The sequence below is a fragment of the Harpia harpyja genome, chromosome 6 (assembly GCF_026419915.1).
Source record: "Harpia harpyja isolate bHarHar1 chromosome 6, bHarHar1 primary haplotype, whole genome shotgun sequence".
Lineage (NCBI taxonomy): Eukaryota > Metazoa > Chordata > Aves > Accipitriformes > Accipitridae > Harpia > Harpia harpyja.
The window spans coordinates 15,175,781-15,196,591 of NC_068945.1; the positions used below are offsets into that span (position 1 = coordinate 15,175,781).

Below are 20,811 nucleotides of genomic sequence, written 5' to 3' on the forward strand. Positions count from 1 at the left end.
AGATCAGGCATCCTTAATTTCCTACCATACCTTTAGAAGCCTTTCTCGTACTTTAAACATCAATCTAAAATACCCAAACGATAAAACAATACGAATTTTAACAACTAATTTTTTGTTTCCGCTGAGAAAAATCTTCAGATTATTTACATTGGTTAAGGATCTGGCTGTGAGACTGTTATTATGTTTGCATGACAAAACAATTAAGTATGGGAAAGAAAAGGTCTTCTGAGAGGTCCAGCCTGTGTACATTCTTCTTTATGGTTTCTTTCCTTTTGATGTTTTTGACATTTAGGTTTCTTCACAGGTAAGGAAAGAGTAGGTACACTCATCCCTTTAACTGTCTGATTCTAAAAAACTAAGGTGCCAGCAATCCACATCAAAGAATGAAGTAATAAAAAGTGATATGCAAGCCAACAACCACGAGGGAAAATGACTCCATACTGACAACAAAAATACTTGGTGACTACCAAGTAATTCTTGCCAAAAGTAGCCAGGGATTTTATTTCATTGCTGAAGATCACACTGAAGCCTCTAACACAGATCTCGGCTTCCCAAATTACTGGTTTCTGTTGAAAATGTAAGTTTCAGTTGTGTAGATGCCCAGGATTTCCAAAGCCTTGTCTCATTTCTTGCAGTTCCCTGCTCATAACAGCACTGTTCCTTTGGTTTTAGATTCAAGCCCTAAAAACTGGGCCTCGCAGTTAGAGACAGTCTGTAACATCACTGCATCATTCTGCACAAAGGCAGAATGACTCATGCACGCGCCTATGTTTTTTTTTCTTTCCTCATGGCTGAAAACTGATGATCTGTTTCATAATATGAAATGCAAGCAGATTCTCCAACCACATTCAAATAACACTGGTAAATCGCCTCCAAGTACCTCAGCACAAATCGCACACAGGGCTGCTAACATGAAGGGTAAAAACCTTCAGCTACTGAAACAATGTCAAATTTGTCTCCAACATATTATATTTAGATAAAAGCGCTTGTTGGAAATGTCCCAGGGAAAAGCATGTAATTCTCTCAATATGTGAAGTCTGTAATGCTCTGCAGTTTTACTTCATCCACAATAGATTTGACATTGACCTGTCAGTGAGCAGTGTGGTATATTTAACCTGTTTTAATTTAGAAGTTACACATGAAAAGAAAAAAAAAAAACTGGGCAGAAAACAATAATTGGCCAAGTACCTTCTAGCTGATAACTATTACTTTTTTAGTGCTTTCCTTGAAGCTTAGTGGAATTCACCCAGAAATCTGTTTCCCTGGTGGATGACAAACATGCAAAAAAAGTGTACAAAACAAGCTTACTTTTTCAAACTTAAAAAAGTGGGAGAAAAACCCAATCACTGTGCATACCACTGTGGTTGATGTGGTATTTGTCGACTCTGTAGCAAATTGCTTTCTGCTTGCTGCCACCACCTCTAGTTTCTAGTGCTTTATTGTATATAAAATCCAAAATAATTTATGCCACAGCCTTATCCAGTAATATTTCAGGCATATGACTTGAGAATAACGGGCCTTTTGCCCAGCTGAGACATAAATAAGGACTTACAGGATTCACCCCGGAATATACAATCCACAATTGCTACAAAGCCAAATCAGAATTTTTCTTTCTTGTGGTTTTGGGCCCCTGTATTCAATGTGGCTTTCAAGACACTTTTATACCTCAAGTTGCTAGCTTACTGAATGTATACAAAGACCTAACTCCTCCTTTTTTATATTTCATTGCAAATAAAACCCTAACTGACATGACTGAGAGATTTAGTCAGGAAAGAAGGAATTAAAAACGAAGACAGACATGAGCATTTGTAATTTAGAAAAGCTCCCCTGCATATTGAGAATTGTGGTCTTCCTAGAAAATATGCAAGAGATTTGAGGAATTAAACCTACATTTTCTTTACAGGCACCTTTAGGCAAACTGATGTCTCCAATGTGTCATGTTCAAGTTACAAAATTCTGTATTTCCTCCAAACATCTTTTTAACACATACAAAATTCACGTTGCCATCTACGATATTTATCAGAGATCTTTAAATGAAGGCAAGGGAGGGAAGTCTTGAGGAGGACTTTTGTTATTGGGCCATTTTCTCATCCTACCTAGTCATGTCATTAAACTATGACACTGAGGTAGGTATAGGCATGGATGGACACCCCATCAGAGCCTGTGGGGAATCTGGAGCAAAAACACACAAGGAACTCTGCAGCCTTACAGGGAAGAACCTGAACAAGAGCACAGGAGTGTTTTTCATGGCCCAACAGCAATTTTTCTCTAGATATATTTTATATGCATATATATATAATATATATATATTCTCAGCAATGAATATGAAAAACATTTCTTCTTTCTATTTAAGAATAAAAAACTCACATCACGTGCAATATATTTTTTCCACCAGAGGCTGGAGTGGAAATTGTGTTGTCATTAGGAAGTGGAGTTTTTTCTTTTATTCAAGCACAATAATTATAATCCATTTCAAGAGGATTCCCAATTACTATTGTTCACTTTCCCTATACCTATAGCAACGGTCTGGTTTTGCCAAGTTTTCTGATGTAACCACCTCCCTTTAAACACAAGAGTGTGCTATTATTGAACAAAGCCTTATCTCCTCCAGCTTGGACGCCCAAAATGCAACTCAAAGTTGCAGATTAAGCAGAACAGGGTCTGTCTTAGTCCTGTACCTGAAGGATATGCTTTGAGAGGGGTAAACTAATGAAAAAAGAGGAGGCAAAATACAATAGATTCAGCTTATTTGTTAGACTGATATAAGTACCTTCCTGCTGAATTGCACTTTTGGGTTTCTTGTACTTGGGATTAGGGTGCAATAGCAACTTCAACATTTTTTATGCCAGGCTTTTTAAAGCATCCCAGCGTTTCTTCCTAATGGTTCAATTCTGAGGGCAGCAATGGCAAAAAGCAGACCTTCCAGACAAGCCTAGCTACTGTAAGCACAGTAGCTAGGTGAGCTAAAACCAGACTTAGAGAACATGGTGCTCAGAGTACAGACTGCTTCCACCCTAGTGTAGCTACAGCAATGACAGAAACAAGGGATATTTAGCAAGGTTTCACTATAGAAACAAAGGCAAGGAGACTGGATGGAAGGAGAATTGGCTTTCACTCCTCTGTGCTCAGTGTCCTGTTTAGCCCTGTAACTGCAGCAGGTAATGTTTTCTGAAGAAAAATGTTTAAACTTTTTTTAAAAAAAGATTATTTTTGGCGTTATTTTTTTATTCCAAAACAGTGTGCTGTATCCTCCCAAATTAGCAAAGAACAAAGCTACTATTTCAGGAAAACACAAACTGAATTATTATAAATTATGTATGCATAGCTGACCTGGAAACCCAGCCTTCCATTTCATCTGCTTCTCTACTTTCACCCTGGTTACCTGGTTTTAAGGCTTGTTTAAGCCAGCACACTAGGAAATAGCGAACCCATTAACAAACCAATGCTTACATTTCATTCCCTCCACAAAGATTAATAGGATTGCTGCATGTTAAGAGCATTGAATTTTAAAAGTAAGTGCAGGACCATGAGGATAGGTCTCATACATGAGAAGCTGCTTTAGTGTCAACTGGTACTTGCTCCACTGAATATCATATAAGGACAAACACTAAAAAAATTAACTCGGAGAATCACTGGATTGATTAACATCCAAATCAATCTCAGTCATACATTCTAATACTCCATCACCATGCCCAATCTACTCAAAATCAACTTCCAGCATGCATCTATTCACCACCCACCCTGCCAAAACAAGATGTGAAATTTGAGATGAAACATGGCTTTAGTTTTTGAAGATGACAAATCTTCTCTATGAGCAGAATCCCCTTTTGCACTCATGCTTTTTTTTCACTTGCCTGCCAGGTTTCGCAGGGTGTAATGAGGAACCAGGGGCCAGACTCTACACTGGGTGAATCCTAAGGGAAAAAAGTTCACAGCATCATGTTGATGGATATCAGGGACAACACCCACCAAAAGGGCTGGACCAATCTTGAAAGGAGTTATTTCACCTATCACTGAAATGCAGCCACATGTAGGTGGATCAACATGTAGGCTACGGCTATGGCTCCATAACCAAAACATCCATCTCTGATTTAGGACTGACACTGAAATTGATTATGGATTTGAATAAGACTGGGACAGAGAACGAGTGAGGCAGGAAGGAGGAATGTGGAAGCAGGGATCCATACTGACAAATCAGGCTGATTTATCTGAAAAAAAGGCTTAAAGTTATCATCTTCTCAGGGAACAGAAAGGAACATACGTTTGGGTTGAGTGCTTAAGCTATTTACACCACCTCCCTTGTCCTGGGAGTTTGATCCTTTCAGACTGGGGCTGTAGGAAAGGGTCTGGACTGCGACATCTCCCTGGGCTGGGGAGGGGAAGAGAGGAGAGACAGACAGCAGCAATGAATGAGGACCTTCTGTCCCTGCAGGGGCATGAGAGGGCAAATGGAGAAAGGTTGATGGAGAAATATTCGGAGGACAGGGAAGAGGGAAAGAGATCTGTTGGGGAATAGCAAGGACAGCAAAAGCACCAGGACTGGGTAAGTGGCTCTGCTGTCAACATCCAGGTGTCCAGGGCCTGGAAAGCCAAAACACCATGACTGACAGAATGGAAACTGTAAGATAGCAGGTCATGATTACCTAGACTACATGTCACTCAGTAACTCTTCAGCCTTGCCTGAAATGTTATGTGATCTGAAATGCCTACAAACGGTCAGAACCCACTATTTTTATTGCTCGATACACCAAAAGTATGGGTGTTAACATTAGCCTAGCATGGGTGTTAGCATTAGCCTGGGCTCTGTGAAGCATCAAAACTCCTCTGTATTTCCCAGGGGGTTAGAGATTTTAACTAAATGACTATTGCTCAGGGCCAGACAGGTCCCTGAAGATGTCTGCTGGAGCTTTCAGAAATACAGCAAAGACTGTGCTGCACGAACAAAGTACAAGGCATATATTTGCACACAGGGAGCCTGGAAAAATAATTTTACCAGATAATCATTCAGATAATCATAGAATAATCTTTTTTTCATCCACTCTTCCCGACACAAAATATGCAAGAGGAGGACACAGCCTTAACATACCCCAGCAGACTAAATATTGAAATAAACGCTGCAAACAGGAAAGCAGCTGAAATGTAAGAGCAGAACACGCACCAAAACAGAGTGGATTCTGAAGCCTTATGCTAACTGAAATAAACCACTTTAGGAGGGATATGGCATACGGTGAATGGGAAAAAAATTAATGAAAATCAGATGTCTCAAAGTTTTCTGGAACCGATTCCCCATGCACACAACTCATGGATGCTGTGCAGGTGCAGATTTGGTTTCAAGGGAAATTCATGGCTGTTCACTTTTAACATGGACAAGCATCTGTCTCTTTCTCAGGTGTTTAAGAAACCTACTGTCAACAGCCAAGGTGATTAGGAGACATTTTCAGTGAGACAGCAGAGGAATTATGAGTGCAGATCCTGTCATTTGCTAACAGGATTAGGGGCAGATACATTCCATGCATCTCTCCAAAAGCCAATCCTGATGTGTCTTTCACCTTCATGGAAGTTAAAAAACCCTTCCATAAAACAGGCCCATACAGATATGCAAGGTCACGTACAGCACTTTGAACAGCACACTAATATTACAATGATTTGCAGACATCATATAATAGCACTGTGCAATTTAAACAGCTGGAAGTTTGAAATGCAGCCATTGCAACTACACCCGCATAAACACAATAAAATAGCCTGGCTTTATCCTTTCAATTAGTTTTCCCTTAGATATGCCTGGTTCCCCTTACATTGCTCCACTGTGGTCCTTATTCCAGGAGAAGTTACTTGTAAGAATCTACCAAGCAACTCATTCTGTGTAAACTATTGGAGAAAGTCTGTGGAAAGCTGACTGAGTTCACGAGCTGATCGATCACACTGAAAATGCAAATCTAAAAGCCACTGTTCTTTAAAAAGGGTAAAAAAAACCCTTTTCACAGAACTCTACTGTCCAAGAAAAACCTCTCCTATTTCAAAGATTCACTAACAAATTATCTACAAGTTATGTTATTCACAGAAAATACCTAGATAAAAACTAGGAAATGGAAAAGAATAACAACTTGCTTGCCCTCTAAATACCCATGGTCTGTGAACTTCGAATGGGACATATGCAGCTGTTAGAGGCATAAGACACCTAACAGAGGAACTGCCCTGTGGAGATACTGTGCCAGAGTAAGGGGCTTTTCTGCAATACACAGCATGTTTCCAAATCACAAAAATTATGGTGCTTTTTTTTTTTTAATTTCAATTTCTTTCCGGAATGGCAATTCCACATAGGGAACCAGTCTGTAAAAACTATTGCAAAATGCTTTATACTGTAGCATCCCCACACAGATGAGCTCTGCATGGACACAGGGAGCTGAGTGGTAGTGCCAGTTGTACTTTCACAGCAAGTTATTGATCAGGTCCTGTTGGTTCTTTGGCAAATCTTCCACAGCCAAACAGCCATCCTCTGCCCTACCTGGTCAGCCTCCCCCCAGCCCCTTCAGTGTTTCATGTTCAACAGGTACAAACCCTGGCCCCAAGCTTTCCAGTCGTTGTCCCAGCTCCAGCCTGTCCACCAGGAAAAGTACTTTCACACTTCTCCCGCGTTGGAACCCAGGTTGCAGGAGAGGGTGAGCAGCACTAAGCTGGGCTGGACCTATGAGTTCTGGGTTGCTTCTAGATAGCAGGGAGTGTGCCTTTGTTGGAGAGCACAGCATTACGTTGTGTTGTGATTGTCCTTGCCTCTGCATACCATGACCAAAGCACTGGTCCACAAAGCATCAGTTTGATGTCCCACAACTTATACTTTCTTTTATCTGCATTTCATCATAGGGCTAAAAGAAATGGCAGGTGAGTCCAGGGCAGCAAAGGTGAAGGAGCAAAGCAGATGGAACTATAGAAGAGAGGAGTGTGACCAACAGTAGAAGGAAAGTGAGAAGAGGCGGGCAACAAGGTGGGGAGGATAGCGAAGGGCTGCCATGGAAAGAAAGCGATACGGCTAATGGGAACAGACTGCAAGTGCAGGCAAAAGAGAGTCTAATTCCAAATGTGAGAAGAGACAAGAGATGGTAAGTTTCCATTACCAAGAAGCAAAGCCTTTTTACCGATTCAACTGACATTTTTAAAGAAAAGGTAATTGAAAAATTCATCATTAAACACACACGCAAATGTTTAAGCCAAGGCTTCTGGTATAATTCATTACATTCCAGGAGTGAATGCAGACTGATGGCTATTTTCCCCTCGTTGTATTAGTACTTGGCACTTGCTAACTTCTTTCCATCAAAAGATCTCAACGTGCTTTACAAATGTTAATTAATCCTTGCAACCCCTTCTGCCTTCCACATGGTGGGTATTATTACTACTACAATGCCAGTTTATGGAATGGAAAACCAGAGACATAGACGAATGTACTACTTTTAGCCTAAACCACGCAGCAGATAAGATTCTTGCTTTGGCTGCACTACTTCACGCCTGCTCCAAAACCTGTTGAAGCTACCAGGAGCTTTTCCAGCAACTTCCAAAGGGAGTTGTTGCAGGTATGTGCACTCCTTCCTCCGAGGACCATCTCTAACGACTGTGCCGTGCTGACTTCTATTGCTGTGCCTGAAAGCGTGTGAAAGCCACGGGCAGAATTGATTATCCTGGGATGTTTTTTTGCTGGCATACTGAACAAAGAGACATCCTCCCCTGAGCACTCTCTGAGCAAGTGATAGCCTGCCTCTCCTCTGCGTAATGCCTTCTGTTGCTAGGTACTTCCAAATCAGTAGTTTACATTTTAAAGAGTTGTGCCTACTGGGAAATGGGAAAGGAAGGGCAAAAAGCTAGTTTAGCCCCAGGGATCTTGTGGCCATGTCACTGCAAAAGCACCTCAAGCTTTGCACAGGGGTCAGCATGCCTCAACACAGCCTGGCACCTTTTTGAAGCACTGGGTTGTGAACCAAGATATACTTAAGTGCCTGAAACTATGGAAAATGGGTTGCAGGGTCCTCACCCTACCATTGGGAAACAAGGAGTTAGCTTGCTGCCAAACCCTTCTGCTTCTCAAGCTTCAGCAGGTGCAGAAAGCCAACTTGGTGAGGTAGGACTCCCAAAAGGTGACTGAGAAAACACCAGTTCTACACCAGAGAGATTTTAGACCTACAGAAACTGTAGAAGACATCACATGGGAAGGTTTCTGTGCACTATGACTCTCACTGCACCCTCTTCAGTCCCACAGTGTAGATGGGACTGACCTGAATATCAGCCAACCCTTCCAACACTGGCTTTTGCAGGACTTTGTCTTGTTTCAAAGTCAAAACATTTCCTGTCTCACCTGCACCGCAAGACAGAAGAGTGTTTTAGGAAGTCACTGAGACTCCTATAACAAGGTATCTGCACAGCAGATGAATCCCTGGAAGTAACACCACCAGAGAACAGACCTTAGACTTGATCCAAACATGCCATGGTTCATCCAAGTATCCTCTTCCCAGCAATCCATAATAACTATTCATATACACACACCAAGCCCATTGCAAGGGAGATGCAATTCAATTTACCCTTTTATGAAAGTTCTCACTGAATTTAAGTCATGCATCCTGAAAGGCACTGGGAGGGGCCAAAACCAAAGCACTGGATAGCAAATCTATATTTAATATACTTTTGTGAAAATATCACATTTGGCAAGCAAGTATTTGGCAATGTGAATTGCAGAATATTTAGCACAATAAAGAATTAGGACAAGCATAAGAGAATTTGAATTCCTGCTCACAAAGAGTATGGCCCAACCTGTTACCACAACTCAATTCACTGAGATTACTGAATAAATAAGAATATGGTAATCATCTGTCTGAAGAAGATAAACTTTAGCAGCTATGAGGTAACAAAACGGTCTGGGGATCAGCAATCCTCCAAATTGGAAAAATAAGTTAAGCCTGCTTTTAACTCAAGCTAACATGCTAGTAGTTAAAATGCTAAATATGGGATTTAGAAGACTTCTTTTGGCCCCACTCTGCTACAAATTCCTGCATGAGATGCTTAAAATCCCTTGTGCTTCAGTTCCCATCTGACTAACACACAGGAACGTTCAGTGAAAAAATTATCCATTTGGGGGATCCAGAGGCTAGCATGACGAGCGTTACCTACATCAGTAAGGTATTATAAGACCAGTTGGTCTAATGTAAACACAGGCATAAAACTCAACTCAAACTAGCAGTCCTCTGCCAATGCGGTGATCTTGGATGTACTTATGGGTGCTTCCAAAAGCTCAAGATGAGTATGAGACAGCTTAACTGTCAGTGTCAGTGTACAGCTATAAGCATATACAGTTTTTCTGGACCCTTGCCCAAATTTTGCTCAAAATACTCCCATGAAATTACCAAAGATTTGGGAAGCTCCCAGGAAGGCCCCACTACCTACTTTCCTATGTTACAGAGAAAACTTCCAAATGGTTTTCTTCTCTATTTCAGCTTCCCAGAAGCTTTTCTAGTTCCTTCTCCAATTTCTTCTCACATTCCAGGCAGCCCCTGTCACTCCTTACCTAATGGCATTTTAATGGGTGTCTCCATCTTCTTCCTCCAGACCTGTGAGGCATGCACCTTAAATTCTCCCAAGCCTGAACCTCCCTACTGCCTACCATTGCAATGCTATCAGCCTTTTCAGGACTCTGGCTCTCACTGAAACGATGTCACACGTCTTGAGAAGTGCTGGAAGGGACCAAAAGCCAGGCACTAGGCACTAAACAGCAAAATCTCTGCTTGCTATAATCTTGTGAAAACCATAATTATATCCTTTTGGGGGAAAGAAAACACATTGGTATGATTGCCAGGGCAGAACAGCACAAGAAACAACTAGCACACAGAGAATGTAACAGAATCAAATATCGTTTCATAGGTTCAGAGCACTCACCTTTCTAAGTTCAGGGTTTATAAGCATAGGACTCACTGGGAGGTACCAAGCCAGACTTTGTCTGCTACCTGATCACTCCACAGGGTGTTGGGTGAGTTTGAAAGAGAGAGAACAATGCAGGAAATCAAGTAAGGAATTAACCCCATGGTTATCCCAAAATTACAAAGGACCCAATGCAGCTCTCAGATATGCACAAAACAGGAATATTTGTCCTCAGCTGGATGGGCTGCAAATTATCGTTAATGCACATGCTGTCAGTGGGAAGCCATACAGATAAGGACTGGCAGGAATACCAAGATAGCATTGCTACAGTGTTAAGAGAGCTTTTTAGTACGTTGGCAAGTCTTGAGGAAAAGCTGCATTTACAGAGAACTTCAAAACTGTTTTGCTACAGCCTTCATGGCAAATGTAACAGAGGAACTAGAAGAAAGTTAGTCCTCAGCCTTAATCTTTCTAACTAAAGTAAAAGTTTAGCTAGCTTTGGAAGCAGATGTGACCTCTGCTAATTGGGCTTTGGGGCTTTTTCAAATCCTGAGAAAGAAAACTGCTGACATGATGTGTCTGACCACTCCTGTTCCAGGAGGAGTCAGATGACTAAGGCCAAGCTGCACAACACCATTGTACACACCCAGAATCCATGCCAGTTGATTTCCCTCCTGCAGAAGCACAATCCTAAAAATCTCCTGCTTCACAGAGGAAAGATGGGTGTTACACAAAATACACAAGGCTGTTATTCAACACTAGTTTAAAAATGTGATGCTATTTTTGAAGAAATTAGTATACAAGAAAACACAGTTTGGTTGGAACACGTCATTCGGGCTTTGCAAAGTATCTTATAACAGTAGCATGAGAGAGCTGAAAGGAAAGAACTAAGAAAGAGGGAAAGGAAGCACATGGCAAAGGAGAGGCTACTGTAGCCCACGGGAGCTGGAAAGCCAGGAACAACCTGGAAATGAACAGACTATAAAGGTTCCACCATGGCCATGTCAGTGTGTGATGATGATCCACATCATCTGCAGATGCTGAAACGTACAGTGTATTGAGCCCTGTGAGGCTCACCCATCCCATGATGCTACCGCTGAGTTACAAACTCCACTAAAAAAAAAAAAAACAAAAAACCCCCAAAACACAAGAAAACCCGAACAACAAAAATCTGTAGTAAGGATTGTGCCAGGACAGCGACAGTTGGGATGCTACAGAGTACTTCTGTAATTACACTGAAGCAACTCCAGTGCTGAACGTATTGCAGATGGAATTTGGCAAGCCAAAAATCCTGTTCAGAAACATGTAATATATTTTTATGGTTAAAAAATCTGCAGGCAATTTGGCTATGACAAACTGAACAGAAGCCAAAATCTCACATCCTGTAGTGACAAGTGCATTGGTCTCAAGGACACACCTCTAGGACAGGTGTCCACATTTCTTAGGGTATTGGGAAAAGGAAAACAAGTGCACATCGATGCTTCTGCTGCTTACTCAAATTTTTGAAATGCACAGCATGCCAGTTAGCAGATACTTTCTGAATAAGATTTTAAGCTGTCTGGAACAAGAATCATCTTTTTTTGTTCTGCAATACAGCAACCTTTACCTGGAGGACCCACAGTAGGAGCAGATCCTCCTAAGCAGAAGTGTAAAGCAGATTGAAAGTGATCTGAAAAAGATTCAGAGTTCAGAATCAAAACTGCTTGCACAGAGTTAATCCTCCCTGGTTGGCATGCCAGGTTCTGCTGGAGTTGCTCTTGCTCACAAGAATCTGAATATTTCTCGCTGTTGCTTAGTCAAGGTATATGAAAAAGTGGTGGATGGAAATTAAAAAAAGAAGATGGCAACAAAATTAGCCAAGTCCCTGATCTTCAAGAGAGATTCTGACTTTGAAGAAGAAGGGTCTTAATACAAATAGGCATCAGAAAAAAACCACCTACCAAACCCCCAAAAAGTGGTCGTGCAGCAAGCTTTTGGGAGTAGCCTACTCCTAATGGTGCATCTGTATGTTTTAATGCAAACTGGTACATCCAATCCCTGCTACTAAGGCTGTGTATTTTTCCTTTCTGCTTTATTATCATCCAAGTTTATCTTTCACATCCTTTGCCTATGGTAAGCTAACCTCAACAATAACAGGATACCTACTCTATGGTGGGGGGGTTGGAAAGAGGAAAAAATTGCTTCACAAGTGACAGTCAAATTTATAATACTTCTAAGAAAATAAATAAGCGAGTGATGGAGAAAACTGGGTGTTTAGTGACTACGTTAACTGTTATTCCTCCTACACTCAAAGAACCACACCAGAGCACCAGGTGGGAAGGGGGCAGCCGCCTTGCATCACTTTTGGTCTCCTGGTGCAGCACAGAGTGAATTTAAGCAGAGCTGATACTTGGCTTGATATTTCAGTTACCAAGAGACAAACAGAGACTGTGTAAGGGAAGAATTTAAATACCAGCTTCTGCCCTCACTTGAAACTTTACTCATCATAACTCAGTTTAAAACCCCAGGAACTATACTGACTTCAGATCTGAAGCCTGTATTTAAGCCCGGGATATGTTACTCATCTCTGGAATTCAATACAAGCCTTCAAAGCAATTTGAAAGAAAAACAGCTGAGCAATTTAAAGCATCAACTAAACCTTGTAGTTAGTACTTTTCTTCAATGACAGATTTTTGAGAAGAGAGATACTGGATTGTAATACCTCTGACTAAAGTGTGATTTTTCTGACAACGTCACAACCTGTTTAAATGCTTTAGATGTAGAACAACCCACACGGAAAACTGTGTTCCAACGTGCCCGCTGTTCCCTAAAAAGGTGATTACAGAATGGCACTGTTAGACTTGCAAAAAGTTCTCATTACCACATCCAGTTCGTGTGTCAGAGTGAGATTTCACGGCAATGCTGAACACTTGTGAAAAAGAGAAGGGAGCAGAGAGGGAAAGGCAAAGGGAGGTGTGGGGGAAGCCCTCCCTGACTGTCTACTCTGCAAAGGATTTGAACTGCAGAAAAGAGGAACCATGTCAGCAAATGCCAAACCAATGTGATACCTGCCAAACCGCACCTTATCCTTCTCAATCAGCAAAATTCATCCGCTGCCTGATTTCTCTTACCTCACCAATAAAGGGCTAGGTTTTTTTCCCTTATTAGGACAGTCTCCATGCTGTAAAATTCTGGCTCTAATAAGTGGCTTTAACAATATGTGCTGCACATCAGCACAAAAAGAAAGCAACTAATAAAAATAAAACACAGGAGGAGAATAAAAGGGCTGAGTCCTAAATTAAAAGGGACGACATCAGCTTAGTTCAGGCTCCAAAATTTGATCATAGATTTTATGAAATGGAGAATTAAAATTGGAATGGATAAATGTATGAAGGCTAACATTATACAGCATATAATTATAAACTTGGCCCTGCAGCTACTTATACATGTAAGCAGCCTTACTGAAGTCAAGGAGACTTTTTTACTACACTTAAGTGCTTACACATCTCAAAACATAAATCAAATGTCAGTACATGAAAATAGTGCAAAGAAAGGCTTTTTAATGTTTTCTTTAACAAAATAAAATGCAAAAGGAGTGAAAAGTTACAGTCAGTCAGGTCTCCGTGTTTCAATTGTTTCAACGATTGATGGAAGTATTTTTATTGGTTGGATTTTTAAATGTATGGTTTTGCTTTATCTCGTTTACTGCATCTGCATTATATGGACATGTATGCATATATATGCACAGAAGAACACAGAGGGCCTAAAATAATCACAGAGAATTTTCCTCGTTCTTTTGAACCTTCTTGTTTTACTCTGAACTGGGAACAGGATGGATGGGAAGGCCTGGGACTGCAGGTTTGGCAGGAAAGGGAAAGGCAGGAGTATGAAGAAGCAGGATGAAGTTCTGCCATCTCCATCCCACACTGGTTGAACACCTATGCCAACAGTGTGGCTGTGGAGGAGCTATCTGGGTTTAAGATCTGCACTAACAATGAATTTTCCAGTTTTGCTGAAGCAGAAGAAAAAACCCTTGTCAGAGTGAAATGATATGGAAAACGTTCAGGGCTATTTTAATTCAGTCTGAAACAAGATGGCAAATCCTTCATCCAAGTTTTTTTCCTTTAACTTTTTTCTTTAAAATGTAGGTCAATTTGAATCAAAAGATTCAAAAGAAAGATCAGAATGTTTTATTTCAAAAAAAAATATTGCAAAGATGCAGCTCAATAATTTCTTATTTAGAAAATGTCAAAAAAAAAGCACTTTAATTTTAAAAAGTATTTCCTCTTGTTTTCCTTTAGACAAAGCTAATCTCAGAAACCTGATATGAACTCCCAACCAGTTCTGCTCTGCCCAGAACCCTCCCAATTTTTCTTGGTTTTGCTAAATTTACCTTTAATCAGAAACAAGTCTCACAGCTCATTGCAGGCATTTGGATTCACAGAGAGCAGTACCAGGTTGAGTGTGGTATCTCTCACCACTGTCCTGGCTTGAACCAAGGCTTGGGCAGGGTGGAGAATTCAGCTCTGGGTTTTCATGAAACTCTCCAGAGTTACTTGCTCTCTTACAAAATCCTAGAAATTTGATTCTCACAGAGTCATGACTTCAGACTCAGGTGGATGCCCAAAACTCCACACAGATTAATCCAGCTTTGTGCTCCTGACACCCAATGCCTTGCTTATGCTAGAAAAAGAAAAGCATCTTTCACTAAGGCAAGGCGGCTGCAAAATCTCAGAGATGTTTCCTTATAGTCCTGTCCTTTCTCTGCCATAATGTTTCTTCCACCAAAGATAATTTCACTCAAAAATGTTTCAGCTCTTCCAGTAAATTTCTTCTGACCCACCATGAGGAAAGTTCCTAAATCTAGCAACAAAATCTTGAACTGGACATTCAGTCTTCAATAGCCACTGTCCCTGTTCATGTGTAAGCCAGACACCAAAGCACACGTATTTCATTCAGGTGGTGACAACTAATACGTCAAGAATGCTTCATATACATGGAGTATTGTTACCACAGTGTTTAACATAAATATGTGGGTCCACCCACAGATAAACATATTTGCATCAAAAACACTCACTTACCATCCCAAGTGTTTTGGACTTCATTCCTAAACATCAGGCACTGAACTGCAACTTGGATATAAACACTGGCGCTCACAAATGGACAGGACATTGTAAGAAAAGTGCCTATTTCTTGGCCCATAGTACACTTGTCACTGTTGGAGAAAAGCCACTTTCAGAAATTGACTGGGATTCTTAGCTTTCAAAATGGAGACATATAGGCTCACTACAGGCTAACATCTTTGTGCATCTCATCTTTAGTTACATTACGTCCATCTTATTTTACTTCAGTAATGTAAAAAGGCTGTTACAAATTAAGAATTCAGGCCATTGTCCACTGAGGAACCGGAATGAAAAGCACGGCCAACAGAGAAGACCAGAAAAAAGGAAAGAGATGGCTTCAAGTGAAAATGAAGAGCATTGATTTTTGGAGCAGAATTAACCACATAACATAGTGCCACCAACACTGCTGCTGCCCTGTCTGTGAAGTGTCCTCTTCAACCCTTCTCTTCTCCAAACAAAACTAGCTGTTTATCTGTCTTGAACATCCAGCCAAGAAACAGAAAAGATAACTTACAATATGAAGAAAATGCTGTGAAAGAGTGAACTTCCAACAACCAAACTGCCCACAAACTACCTGTGAATTTTGAACAAAAGCTATAATTTGCTGGAAGAAAACATTCTACCTGTTGGCAAAGATGACTTCTGCTTTCCCTAGGAACATGCACAGTAAACACTTTAGTTTCCAGCAAAGTGAGCCAATTCAATCCTTATACATTTATTAAGCAGTCTTTATATTTTCAGGCCAACCGGAATGATTTCTTGGCTATGATGAGAGCTTCTGCTTTTAATTTCTAGTGTATCAAACACTAACAGGATTATATTCAGCTATTTAGCAATTACAAAATTTTCTACAAATTCTACAAGTACACTGAGAGCATAAAGAGTATCTTTAAAAGATGCAGCTGAGACGATCATATAAAGGGGTCATTAGAGGACATTTGCAAGAAGTTAAAAATCACATTGTACCTCATTCAAAACAGTGCAATAACAGCTGCCTCCTCTTCCCTGGAGAGTCTCCAGAGGGTTAATTTATAAGGATTTTAATACTCTCTTTCTTTTCCATAGCAATCTCCTGAGAAGACATGAGCACTTAGAATGATTACGTTATGCCTCAGCCTGGGAAGGGCAGTATTTCATCATGTATTTCACTGAGCAATGCTTTGAAGAAGCCTTTGTGGGTAATGCTAAAGGTGTCTTCCTCGCTTTGTGGCCTGAGGTCATGGAGATGTTTGTTAAAAGGGAATAAATCAGTTTCCAAATTTTGGCCACACATTTGATTTCCTGAGAGTCCTCATCAAAGAGAGCTTTGCTTTTCTTCCCCAAATATGCTACTGTGAGTCTTGACAAAAGAAAATCCGTGTCTGGTTGTCAAGGTGTGTCTGCTCTTGTTTAGAAGCTGCTACAGGACACAAACCTCCCAAGATACAGGAAACCAACTGTATAATAGCTAATCATGCTTCAAGAGAAAAGGATTGAATTGTTTTCAGTCAGATATAATTTCACTGACTTCAGTGAACTCACTTCGCATAACATATTTGTGGGTGCTACAACGTACACAAGCTAGGGCATTCCTCCCAGCACTCGCCCAACACTTCGGAGATACACCAGGCATAAAGTTAGCACACTGCTGGTTCCCTCTCTTGCCCAAAGGGGAGTGGAGGAGAACCTCTCTCAGCAAGGATATCCAACGATTTCTAGTTTTTTAAGCAAAACAGCCAGACCCTGACAACTAGCTAAACTGGCCCCAATATAGACCAGTGAAAGGGTCTGAAAGTCACCTCAGAGGCTTCAGCCTGGGTCACTGTGCTCAAGGCCAGCTCCCCACAGTAGGTATCAAAAGTCAAGGTTTCCACCAGTTATATCAGCACTAAAGTACCCAGATCTCACCCACTTTGCCCTCTCCCCTCCCTTGCTTTCCCCTCGCACTGGTTGCAGAGAAATTGGTGCTTCGCCACAGCTGCTCCCCGTTCCCGTACAGCAGTACGGGAGGGCTGGCTACCATGGCTTGTGGCTGTATTCCACCACGGACCAACACAAAACAAACCCATTTGACACGCTCTTAGTTAAATTACTATTTATTGCCCAATTTCTGAAATTGCAATGAAGGATTTCAGATTCCTGGAAGGGACTTCTTGGAGGGGCTGAGTTTCAGAAATCCCTGAGCTCCCTCTCCCTCCAAGAGCACAGGATTTCATGCTGGCAACTCCAAAAACAGGCACCCAGAAATCCCAGTTGCATTTCAAAACCTCTCCCAAATTTTAAACAAAACCCTGATATAAATCACAGTTTTTTAGAAACATAGTAGTGTCCTGTTTCCCACCCCTCAACGCATAAAGCAGACAAATAAAACAACAACACAGGACCCAAATAAAGCAGATCATTTCTTTGGCAGTAATACACAGGCTAATTGATTTTCTTCTCTTGCTTCCCTCCCACATTCAGGGATGAATGTGCCATGAGGACTTTATTTACTCAGTGAATTAAGCAATCTGAGTTACACGAAAGTTTTCACACAAACTATGAAACTTCTGCAAACTTCCCATTAACAGAACTCCAATTAGCAACCAGTCCTTCCAACATATTCTTCTGCCACTGAACAAAGCAATTTAAATTCTGCAGTTCAGGTAAGAGAAATGCATAAATGCAAAGACTTTTCCTTTAGACAATAGAGCACAATATAGCAAAAAGAGGAGCAAAAGAACCCGGTCTGCATTCAATGCTTATTCCCCAGTTCAACCAGCTTCCCAACTTGTTACACCATTCTGTTCCCCGTTCCCATTGCCACCATCCAGCACTTCCTACACAACACCAAAAGGCTAAATCCATACAGATATCATAATAAATCGGCAACTCACTTGGAAAGGCTTGACAAGTTCTGCCTGCAGTATGATCTGCTGATCATGTCTGCAGCGTATGAATCAGTGCAAACTGCTGCCAGCTCCAGGGAGCAAATGGACGGATGATCAGGGCGTGGAATGAGATAATAAAAATGCCATTATCCTTTCAGGCATGCGAGACTCAGTGGATGCTCTTTCCACCCCACAGGTTAACCATTTGGTCGGTCCTGTAGCTCCCGTAATGACACACTCTATTTGCCTGTTGTCAAGCTCATTATCTATCTTGTATCCTCCTCCCCTCCCTTCACCCCCCTCTGTTTTGTGATCATATGATTATTATTTTTTTTACTGTATTCTCTCTAATATATCCTCTTTGCTATGTCTGGGACCCCAGTCACAGAAATTCCTGCAGATTTCTCAGCTGCTCAACTTGACCAACAAATGCTTGCTTCCCATTCAGCTTTCACAAGACGCGCTTCTGTTTAGCAAGCTTGTCTGAGCACCGAGCAGCCTGAACACTGCACAGAAGTGCCTTCACAAGTATTTGCTTGTAGGAAAGTCACATTCCAGCCTGCCGAGAGATGATGAGGGGAGAGGACCCAAATATAAAACCATGGTCCAGGAAACAGTCCTCCTTTTTGATCGTAAATCATTGCCTAAGCATTTTGCAGGCGCTTGCATCCAGTCTAACTTGTGAAGGGTCAAGCTGGATCAGACAGCTCAAAAGACTGGAGGGCTGATTGCCAAACAGGAACAAATTGGGGGAGGTGGGGAGTAGCTGCAAGCTCAACTGTAGTCAAGGTAAGACCATCTTGTGTTTAGCAAAGAGATTAAAAACAGGGCTGGAGCTAAAGCCAACCTAACAGACTCTCCTCAATGCTCTTCCATCTAATCCAGTGAACGAGGCAGGAAATATAAATGCAAACAAAGTGATTTAAATGGAGGAACCATCAGTTACCACGATTTCACATGCTTGGCTCTCCTACCCCTTTAAGCCCGCGTATGTGAGTAAACTGAAACAGCTTACTGTGCAGTCCTGCAGCCATTCCACCCCAGGCTCTGATCTTGTTAAACCTCATAAATTACAAGAGTGGGTGTGGATGGATTAGTACTCCAAAGGGAAATCTCTACGGCAAGCTCGCCATTCTGTGGGAAGGAGTGTCTAGGTTCAGTAGGTGGCACTCTTACCTTAGAGCGAGCACTAAGGTAATCCGCTCTGCACAAAGACATGGAGAATGCTGGATGTCCAAGGAGGCATCAACCTTGACAGTTTTTTGGTTTTTTTTCTCAGAGCTTGCAAGAAACCAACGGCTGCACTTTGCTCGGGGCACTGATACTCATTTACGTTCTGCTCAAATCCTGCAGTCAATAACTGCATTTTTTTCCTCCCCAAAACTCCCTCTACAGTTTCAAGGAGATAGATTTTCGTGAAAAGGTAACAATTCTGTGCTTTATAGATAGGTGAATGATTCCCGTGCAAGAATGTACCGTGCAAGCTCAGGGGTTTTTGCACACTCAGAAACAGGTCTGCAATATCCCAAGAAGTTGCTCCTTCTTCACGTACACTTTCTGCAGATCCAGCCCCTTGTTCTAAAGTACATGTAAAAACCCCATCTTTTAGTGTACAAAATATACAGGAATTCTGGTCTGGAGCAAGGAAGGGCCGATAGTACTGATTGCAAAGGGAGAAAAACATGGATTCCATTTCTGTCATTGCAGAGACATCTGCAAATGAGATGAGGGTGCAGCAGGCAGGCCATCTCCCTTTCTTTTACTCAAGGGAAAGAGGGCATGTAAAGCAGTGTGAATGCGTAGAGTCCTTAAAAAATGCTGGTGAGAAGGGAGTCATATTTGCTTTTCCTGGAAAATGCATTTCTACTACTACTACTAGGGAATTACAGAAGCGGAATTCTTCCCTCCGGAAAAGCATTAGTTAAACAAAGATTGTATCGCTGTTCTGCCAAAATGTACATTTTAATCAGATGCCAGATGTAAGAGTTGATGTTTATGAAACTATAGACTGGGGTCCAAGGCAGCCCTACAGATTTCTAATACAGGTCTTTATTTACTACTGTGTCACAGAAACTTTTTTTTTCCACTTGAGTGAGTTCTACACTCTTTTCAATACATCCTGGAATTGCAGTGCTCACAAACAAAACTGTTTCCACACAGGATAAAAATAAAAGTAAACTGACTATCCTTTAAAACATTACACTCTACATCTTCGAAGAATAGTTCCAGATTTTTTTAAAAATCTGCCCCTACTGTCATGCAGATTCTGGCTGTAGATGGCAAATCTGACCTGTTTGTTGGGTCAGTAGGAACAGGGGAAGCCTCTTGCACTTGTAGTAGACCTCAGAACTGTTTTAAAATGTCCCCCTTAGACTAGAACAGTCATAAAAATCCCAATTTCTTTTTCTTTGCTTTTCCATATAATGTCTTGAACTATAAAAGTCTGGAGGAGACCTTCACTCTAGATGAAACACAATGATTCACATGGTCATCCTATTCTTTATTTGGAGCAAGACTTCTAACACCAAATTGCATCTTCTTGCCCATACCTCTATAGCACGACTAAGATGTTATTTGCTTACTGATTGAACAATAAGCAATGCTGGTTACGCAAGTCTATCCTCAACATGTGCCATCTTTGCCTGCAAATGAAGAACTGAAGATACATAAGGTGAGCAAATCCCACTTCCAAAGAGTATCAGCCTTTCTGCCCTCGTCAACAACTGCTTGAAGCACTCTGCAGGTTGGTGTCCCACATATTAATTTTTAATTTGACAGCACTAGTGTTGACTTTTTTTTTTTTCCATCCAGAAATTGCTACAACCATGATTTGTCACCCTTGCAAAGCTGCAAGATCAAACGTGCAATTCTGGACACAGGCATGTTAATCCACTGTGTACTGGCAACGAGCATACTGCTAAGCGGACCTGGGCTAACCCATCATATGCACAGCATACTGATGCACT

General features: G+C 41.3%; 1 protein-coding gene across 15 annotated transcripts in view; it reads right to left on the minus strand.

Moving 5' to 3' along the window:
• Positions 1-20,811, minus strand: part of CALD1 (caldesmon 1) — a 198,254-nt gene that overhangs the window by 38,961 nt on the left and 138,482 nt on the right. The window contains exon 1 of one of the 15 annotated variants that reach the window (XM_052789232.1): positions 17,852-18,113. The exons of the other annotated variants lie outside the window; for them this stretch is intronic. Within the exon in view, the coding sequence (XP_052645192.1) occupies positions 17,852-17,898 (47 nt within the window). The 5' untranslated portion in view covers positions 17,899-18,113. Of the gene's footprint in view, positions 1-17,851; positions 18,114-20,811 lie in introns of those variants that run through there. 15 annotated transcript variants of the gene reach the window in all.